This window comes from Salminus brasiliensis, chromosome 19 (assembly GCF_030463535.1).
Source record: "Salminus brasiliensis chromosome 19, fSalBra1.hap2, whole genome shotgun sequence".
In the NCBI taxonomy this organism is placed as follows: Eukaryota; Metazoa; Chordata; class Actinopteri; order Characiformes; family Bryconidae; genus Salminus; species Salminus brasiliensis.
Genome location: NC_132896.1, coordinates 7,778,094 through 7,787,123, shown reverse-complemented (window position 1 = coordinate 7,787,123; position 9,030 = coordinate 7,778,094). Strand labels below are relative to the sequence as shown.

The 9,030-nt window shown below is 42.3% G+C and overlaps 1 protein-coding gene across 1 annotated transcript; it reads right to left on the bottom strand.

Moving 5' to 3' along the window:
- Positions 1-2,975: 2,975 nt before the first annotated feature.
- On the bottom strand, positions 2,976-8,926 carry mapda (N6-Methyl-AMP deaminase). The gene is made up of 10 exons (XM_072663288.1): positions 8,804-8,926; positions 7,766-7,896; positions 6,904-6,964; positions 6,743-6,830; positions 6,572-6,653; positions 6,357-6,483; positions 5,983-6,063; positions 5,745-5,883; positions 4,014-4,114; positions 2,976-3,906 (listed from the first exon to the last, which is right to left on the bottom strand). Exons 1-10 carry the CDS (start codon positions 8,846-8,848, stop codon positions 3,715-3,717), a joined length of 1,047 nt encoding a protein of 348 aa, XP_072519389.1. The 5' UTR covers positions 8,849-8,926; the 3' UTR covers positions 2,976-3,714.
- Positions 8,927-9,030: the final 104 nt, after the last annotated feature.

The following is a 9,030-nucleotide window of genomic DNA, read 5'->3' as shown; positions in this document are numbered from 1 at the left end:
GCTGCACGTTGCTGACTGTTGGCAAAAATAGCATAAAGCAAATCTGAATTTAATGAATCACCTGATATATTTTATGTTCCCTTTACCTCAAATACAGATGTGGTTCCTCTACTGCATTCCTTTGCAATGGAGTGATCTCCCAGCTTTAATGCAGAAGGTAAAATTCATTTAAGCCATTAAATATTAATAAGATGTGCTGTAGTGCATTAAGAAGAATGGAAGAGAGCTTTTGTTGAAGTAACTGTCTCTACTGTCCAAAGAAGGCTTTCTTCTAGATTTTGGAGGAGCACCGCTGTGAGGATTTGATTCTATTCAGCAATAAGAACTGTTAGCTTGGGCAGGATATTGGATGATTACCTCCCAACCTCATCCCCAGCTCCCCAACTCATCCCAAAAGTATTGGATGGGGTGCCATCCTACCAAAGAACCCAGTTTCACTACTCCACAACTTAAAGCTTGGGGGAAGGGGTTACCCCTCTGACCCATGCTTGGTATTAGCATGGTGTCAATAGGTTTCTCTGCCAGAGAGTCCCATTATATTGGCAAGGTGTTTGCACATGCATTTACACATCTGTGTCAGCAATGGTGCAACTTTAAGCAGCTAAATGCATTTATTAGAAGGGATGTCCACAAAGATTTGGACACACAGTGTACCATGAACCCCAAACGGTGTTGTATCTTCATTAAAAAGAAAATCCAGCTTAACTAACATTGTGAAACTCCCTATATCAAAAACCCAACAGTCTCAACTCGTTATATTTAACATTTTTATACACCCAAAAATGTACACACACCCAGCCCACTAGGGAAAGCCTTGAGGCTAAACACAGCGGCTACTTCTAGAGAAGGTAAAAGCAAGGCTAAAAAGGCCATTGGCTGACGCTAGGCAGACCAGAGAAGAGCCTTTGCCTTTAACCCATCCGTGCGGTGAACACACACACACGCTCAAGGGCGCTCAGGGAGCAAAAATGGTGATGGGCCTTGCTCAAGGGCCCAAAAGCGGCAGCTTGCCGAGCCCTGGTATCGAATCCAAAACAGTCATCAATAGCCCGGTGCTCCAACCGCTAAGCCTCCACTGCCCAACCATGAAAAAGATCCATATCCCCACCCACAAATACACCCACAACGTATACTGTGTAAAGCAGAAAAAAGGTCCAACCTTGAGCAGCACAATGAGAGGGTCGACAATTTTATCAGGAGCAAAAGAAACACTGCAAATGACAATTCCTAAACTCCAGTATGCTAAAGCACCTCAACCACACAGAGCAGAGCTGTTGCACACAGAGTGAGGAATGAAATCTCTGGCTCATAAGATCATACCACAAACAAAGACCACCATTCTCTAATCGGCAGGACACTACAAATGACTGCAGACCATATGACAGCTATTTGTGCAGAGAGATACTTTTCAGCACAGATCGTAATCATCACTTGCCTAATCAGTTATGGGCTTAGGGGACGTCCCCTTTAACAGGTTGAACCCAGTTTTACCCCTTTCAGGCTCAGGACAGACCGTGGTGATAAAAGAGAATGGCAGACAAGCCTACAATGGGTGGTCCACAGAGTCTCTAAACAGCCAGACAGAGCAGCAGTGACTGTTGAGAGCTGTGCATTGGGATCTATTCTGCCTCCAGCTAGAAAAAGAGAGAGGGGAAGAAAAAAATAATAAAATCAATAATTGTTTAGATGCCAAACAGAGACATCTGAAATATGGAGGCACGTGCCAACACCAGCTCGTCCCAGTTTGTGGGAGAATATTACAGTTACTGTATTATATAGTATAGTGTTTTATTAGGAAATACTAGGAATTCACAGTTACAAACTTACACTATATGTCCAAATGTTTGTAGGCACCCCTTCTAATGAATACATTTAGCATTCACCCATTGCCGACACAGATGTTCAGATGCACGAGCGTACACACTCGCACAGCCAACAAAGTAGGACCCTGGAGAAGATAAACATGACGAGACGAGACGTGGGCTAGAGGGGTATATAGCCCCCCAGCATTGAGCTGTGGAGCAGAGGAACTGTGTTCTTTGGAATGATGGTTGGTGCTCCATCCAATATTTTTGAGATGAGTTGAGGTGATGATCATCCAACATCCTACTAACACCATTGTCGCTGAATGTAATCAAATCCTCACAGCAATGCACCACAATCTAGTTGAAAGCCTCCCTTGGACAGCAGAGATGGTTACTCCAAAGGAAAACCCTTATTTCAGAAAAAGTAATGAATGAGCAGGTGTCCCAATACTTTTGTCCATATAGTAACTTATTGTATAGTGTAGTATAACGGTTATTATATAGTATGCATCTATAATATAGTACTATAGTAGTATAGAATATACTAGTAACTAATAGCAACACTATGAAGTGTAGAACTTCTTGTATAGTATATGAGTCTACAGCTGTAAGAGCTCACGTCCTTGTGTTTGATGGACAGGTCCATATCAAGGTTAATCAGTCCATGAGGATGAATGACGTGCACAGGGATCCTCCTACACTCTTTCAGCAGGCACTGTTGAACAACAGTCCTTGTCATCAGTGCTGGGCAGAAGGTGTATGTCATTTAATGGTCCCTGAGGCATCTTTTGTCCACTCCAAGCTTATTTGTGTTTGCAGCCCGCTGGCTAATGGGTAGTTACTGAGGAAGGCACCCTATGGAGGTACACAAACTGTCCATCAATTGTCCTGTGGAGCAGCTAACTCCACACTGCAGGCTCTTCCAAATGCACTCTAGTGTGGCATAGGTGATCTGACTGATATGTTGCTTAAGAAGAAGTGAAATTTCCAACAACACTGAAGGCGAAAAGACCTCAAACTATTGAAACATCAAGCAGTAAAAGATGCACAGGGAAATGTCAGCAAATACTTCATAGTGATCTCTGTTGTACGCACGCCCCCTGCTGGAAGGAGTCACATTTGCCTTCTTGTTTCATAAAACAATGCCCAGAATAACAGTGAAGAGATGTGAAGAGTTGAAAAATTCTTTTTATATGTGCAAATCACACATTCATCCCTAATAGAATGAGGTAGATCAAGACTTATTCACTTATCTGAAAAGCCTCCACTTAAAATGATGCTGCCCAACTGTAAATCAATGTGAAATGTTATAAAACCAATGTCTACACAGTGTTTAAACCATCTATACAGAAGAGTGATTTAATCTACTTCACCATCTGCCTTTTGTAGGATAGTTAAAAGAGTACCTTACTCAGTGCTGACTAAAAGAGCCTTCAGACTGAAAAATTATGAAGTCATATTAGGATCAATACTTCAGTAGAGAAGACGTCCATTTCCCTTGTCTAAAACTGAGGTACGGTCAAGGCTGGTCCACTGGGCAGGATTTTTAATTGAGCTGGGTAATTTGCATTGCCAATTATCCAACCCATACATATTCTCCCCCCATCACACGCAATGATCCCAACACTTTTTCTAAACTGCTGCAGACGCAACATCACCAGGCAACCAATGTGCTTGGAGGACAGCTCTGTGTACTCTGCTCTGATGCATCGGCCAGCAGATGCCAGTGTTGACTAGTGTTGCACTGGAGTGATGTGGGGAGAAAGTGCCATCTACGCACCCAGGTTAGAGCGAGGCCAATTGTGCTCTCTCAGGGCCAGGCTGCCGATGACTAGTAGCATGACCAGGATTTGAATCATAGCGCCGGACAGACACTTGTTTAAAACACACTGGCCGAGTAGAAGGTTCATCAGTGTAGGACATGAGGCCTGAGCTCGGCCCACCTCTGCTCCAGCTGCTGCTTTAGAGGCTCTGGAGCGAAGCTGCAATGAATGGCCTGTTGGGAAAGCACCCACACAGCCTCCTGACTAAGACCAAATGTAGAAGCAGCCAACTGGTATTCCTGAGAGAGATCTGTGCAGAAGACCCCCTTATCATCCGTCTGAGAGGAGAAACAGGACAAGAACGAAGCATGTTCAAACAGTTATTTTGAATTGGCCAGAACTGGTACGAGCAGATTTGTAATAAGAAGAGACAAGACACACTTACACAAAGTACACAAGGGTGTCCTCGTGCATACCAATACTGGAAGTGATGCTTGTCATATGAAGGTACTGTCTGACCCTTGACATTGGAGGTCAAACACAGCTCTGTAAGGGAATATTGAAAAGTGAAGAAAAATGCAAACCCTGTATTAGAGGAGCGATTAGCTAGACTGAACACTTTTTAAAAGGGACAATTTCCTACATTTTTCTTATATTTGACTTTCTCGTCCTCTCACTTCATTTTGACATGACCATTACCTACCTCTCTTTATTCTTTACAATGATCAGACAATGGACACTGCGGCACTGAAATCAACAGACGTTTAGTCCCAGCCACTCACCACTGAAGTGTTAAGGTCTGCAACGCTATTTGAATGAGCCGCAATGCACAGCAGCCACACGCGTCATTACTTTACTGAGGCAACTGCACTAAAGAATACAATTCTAATGGTGGATAGTTGTGAAACAGAGTGTAGTGTGGTAGGGTTTGGTTTGGGACACCGCCCCGCAAAACTAAAGCTCCGGGTAGAAGTTAAAGCTGAGCACCCGTGATCAGGCGAGCAGGGGCGGAGCAGATGCGGAGACAGTTGGAACTAGATTCTACGGGCAGGAGTGACCCTGTGTCCGTGCACAACTCTGTATTTTGTTCACTTAGATGCCTTTGGTTCATATTGTGTTCATAATTCCAACGAATCGCACCAGAGTTTGTTTAAAAATGGACAGAGACTCACAGGTTTGGGTGGTCTGGGCCTGCTTGTCTCACGCGCATAGGGTTGGAAAGGGGTGAAAAATTTCCAAAAGATGTCCTTTAAATTACTGGTATCTTTCCATGGGAACTTTAGCAATATTCCAAAATTGTAACTTTCCATGGAAATTTTGGGAACTTTGGGAATTTATTGAAATAGGAAATACTGGATAATTGATAATTTATCATCAATGTACTATTTTATTTGTCAACAGCAGGAATGAAGGCATAACAATACAAATACATTTACCAGAAATCATCTAGAAATCATCTAGACATCTGGAGAATGAACAGTGAATGCAGGGGGTGGGGTATGGGAGTTAAGGAGCAGCTTTGCTATTCCAACTGTTTTGGTATCATATCATTTTAGCCAAGATTATGCTTCAGTATATTTTTACCAACTATATGCAAGTTTCTCAACTTTAAATAGTCTCATTTTATTCCCATTAATTTGAGTTAATTAAGTAAATTTCCCAACTTTCAAAATTCCCAGAATATTGCAATCCTAGGTGCGCACCTGAGGGTTCTTTGTAATTGAACCAAAGCTGACACTCCTTTAGCAGCAGGAAAATTAGCAGGCTTTTATTTTTGAGGTACCACTGCGTGTAAAAGATTTTGTGAGTTATGAATGGGTCAGAATAACCTTAAATTTACAAATGAATTTAAGAACTCCATTAGTTACAAAGAGTTTCAGGAAGCGCTCGAAATTTTGTACGATTCTGACGTTTGGTTTGGGAAATCCACCCTTTGCTGTTTTTGCAGCGCAGTTTCTGTATGTGGGCCATACGTTCCGGGCAGTCAATCTGAAACCCCAATAGTGTTTACATTCTATAATATAGTCTTTTACTTCCAAAAAGGGAAGAAAGGGTCCTTTAAGTGAAACACATAAAAAATGATACATTATGTGCATCTAGCCAAATGCAACCTGGAGAAAGTATCCAATAAAAGTGTATGGCTACAGTGATAGTAGGTGTAATGATCATTACTCACCTATAGGAATGTTTTGCTTTAAAACTTTATCCACAAGACTGTCTGAGCCCCCAACTTCAGGGTGTAAAAATGTCCCATGACCAATCCTATCAGGAGGTAAATCCAACAGTAGCTCAGTCTCCTCTTTCTGAGAAGGAATCTGAAACGGTGTACATTGCAATATAACTGGATCCTCGGAGATAAGATCAATACTTGAAATTTTAATACTAGTATTGAGGTTAGCTATAAATAGTCAAACCTCTGACAAATGCAGTGCCAGCTTAAGCCCACAGTTGCGAGCCGTCTGGAGAGCTGGGAGCAAGTCTTTTCCATGGCCCACCTTTTAAAGACCAACATAAAGCATTTTTAGAAAGTTGTTAAAGCAATACAAACCGCTTAAGTTTCAGGAGCTACTCTCATGAAACATCATCAAACTAAGAGCAACATGTTCCTTCTGTTTCTTCTGTTCATGTTTATTACACCAACTATACCTTTTAGTGTTTGTTACATCAATTCTACAGACCATTACAGTGCAAATAGTCTGGTATACTGCAGGGCCAAGGCCATATTTAGACTGTGGACCTATTCAAGCTATTCAACCCTCTTGATGACCAATGAGAAAGCTGTACTGACCGTAGGATCACCACTCAGGTCCAGTCCGACTACCAAACCATTACTGGACAACATGAAGTCCTCTGCTAGCTTCACCGTCTCCATAGCCACCTCAGGACCATTTCTGCGGTCTACAGCCAAAAGAAACCTGTTCAACAGAAATGGACAGACAATTTCCCCCCTCAGCAAATGCAGAACACCAGAGTATCTCAACAGGTTTGGAAGGACTTACCAACCTGACATCTATGTCTAGGCCCTCTTGCTTACATTGATGGATGGCTTCAATGACTGATTCGATGTATCTTCTCTTAGACAGACCTGGACAAAAAAAAAAGCAGAAAAATTAAATAATAAAAAACTATATAAATAAGGTTCCCCACCACATCTGTAGAAAACAAACACACTACCTGTTTTCGTTTCTTCACGCGGAGTGCTGCGCAGTTCCAAGTACTTCACCCCATCTGCAGCAAACTCCTGAATAACTGCTTTCGCAACCTGTTGGAATAAAAGACCCCTCATGAATTCTTTTACCAGGGTTTAACCGAAAAGCAAAGCAAACAGCCTTTACCATTAGGATATCCTCTTCTGAGTCAACAAGCTGATGGATCACTTTAAAAACCTGGAAGCATCTGCAAAAAGAAGAGCAATAATGCAAGCAGCATCAGTGGTCAAAGGTCTCCCGCCACAAAGACGCCCATGGAGTTGCTTTAGGGATAGGTTGAGCATCTTTCTTCTAAAAACACACACTTCCTCAGTAAGACACAGCACAAACTGCCAGCCAAAAAAATCACCAATTCTAATCCAAAGAAAGATAGGATTTGGCTGACAGGGTACAGGAGAAACTGAGTAAATATGATACGTCATTGAACCATGCAGCTAAGACCGTGCTTCCCAAATCTTCCCATGGGTACAGATTTACAAAAGCTTTCCTAAGAATGAAAGTATGAAGAATCTTAAGATAAACACTAGAAAAACCATAAGAATGGGCCTTTTTTCAAGAGATTTCTTCTTAAAACATTCCAATGTCTTATTTGGGATTTGTTCAATTTACAAGTGCAGTGGGGTCCATCATTTTAAGAGCAAAAATGCAATTCTCCAAAAATTACATTTGAAAATATTAAAATCCCTAAGAGACTCTTAGTGATGTTCTTCCATTGTTTGAGAATACTCACTGCTCTTAAAATTAATCATAAGTTAAGAAGAAAATTGAGAAAATTAATAAGAAGATTTTTTAATATTACCCATTATCTATTCTTCTTAGGTATGAAAAAATAAATCACACATCTAAGATCATTTGTTTTCCTTAAACACATTTGTGAACTCAAAAAACGTTGTGAGTGAGTGTACACCATGCACAGGGGTGGGAAACACTGCTTTAAGAGAACCAAATAAAAGTGTGCAGGCTCAGGGTACTTGGTAGGAGTACACACTCGTCCAGGGTGCGGCGCTGTCCGCTGCGTATGGCCGTCATGCTATGCTCGATATTGAGATGGGGTTTGCGGGCGATGAGCTTCTCCATCGTTTCGAAGCTGACAGAGCCGTTGAGGTGCGCATGAAGTTCCTGTAGGGCAAAATGAATCAAATCAGCCCAGCTTTGAACCACCTGGTTCTCCCATAAAGCGCAGACCTTCACTGCTGTCCCGGGATCGACTGTTCATCCATTATCACTGTAATCTAACCAGCCTTTGGTCGCCCAGGCGCCCACGGTCCTTCATGAGGTCAGGTGGCAGAAGATAAATGGGACAGATCTGCTCGACTTCTTTTTGGAGAATAGCTCAAATCAATAAAAGTCGTAATATTACATTACATTAATATTACTGAAAAATATCGAATAAGAGAATTAAGCTTCAATATTATTTGATATTTCGTCAATATTAACTAGCTATAAAGCACAGGTGATTTTATTATATTATTTTTGTGGGGGATTTTAGACTATAATAGCAACACCAGTGAAACCACACAGAGGGAGCTGTTGGATGTGCTCCGACTCCACCCTCTGGACCTGCAGCGAAGGGTACTAGCACTAAGGAACGCTGCAGGGGGTCTGCCAATCCGCTACCCCAAACCGGTCCAAAAGACCCACAGCCCAGCCGACCCAGTTTTGTTCCTTTAGCAAGCTAACAAAAATGTGGACTAGGGTCCCTGAGGACGGTCTGACCACCACCGAGCCAGCCGTCCTCCCTTCCTCGGATATTGAGCGAAGCAGGAGAAGCGCCAGCAGACTCTGTGCTACCTTAAGACTCACCTGCTAGCCAGTGCTAGCTATCTAAATCTCTCACGTTGAAAAGTCTCAACAGAGCCGAGTGAAACCTCTCGCTGTAATTTCCGCTCCACCTTAAATGCTGCAGCTCTAGCCGGCGCCTGTATACATCCGCCACTACTGTCGCTACGGCGTTTAAGGTGGAACGAGGGATTCACGTAGCTAAAAAGCCAATAAAATTATATAATTAACAGATTTTCCATCTTACCACTTTAGGCAGGCGTCTATAAAAGGGGTCCGCTTGAGTCTCCATTTCAGGGCTTAATTGTAATAGAAAATAAAATCGGAGAAGCCCAAGTTTGTAAACAGAGAGGTCAGCTGCTTTAGCGGCAGGCGTTGCAACACTGAAATTGTTCCCAACCGCTTCTGACTTTCTGTAAGTAGTTCCTCTTTATTCGAGCTGCTTTCAGTAGTACATTTACAAGCAAAAAAAAA

Excerpts from the sequence above, each read along its gene's own strand:
- mapda (XM_072663288.1), bottom strand. The coding sequence starts at position 8,848 with ATGGAGACTCAAGCGGACCCCTTTTATAGACGCCTGCCTAAAGTG. Across the intron at positions 6,831-6,903 it reads CAGAAGAGGATATCCTAATG|GTTGCGAAAGCAGTTATTCA; the intron begins GTAAAGGCTGTT and ends TTATTCCAACAG. Across the intron at positions 6,654-6,742 it reads GCGTGAAGAAACGAAAACAG|GTCTGTCTAAGAGAAGATAC; the intron begins GTAGTGTGTTTG and ends TTTTTTGTCCAG.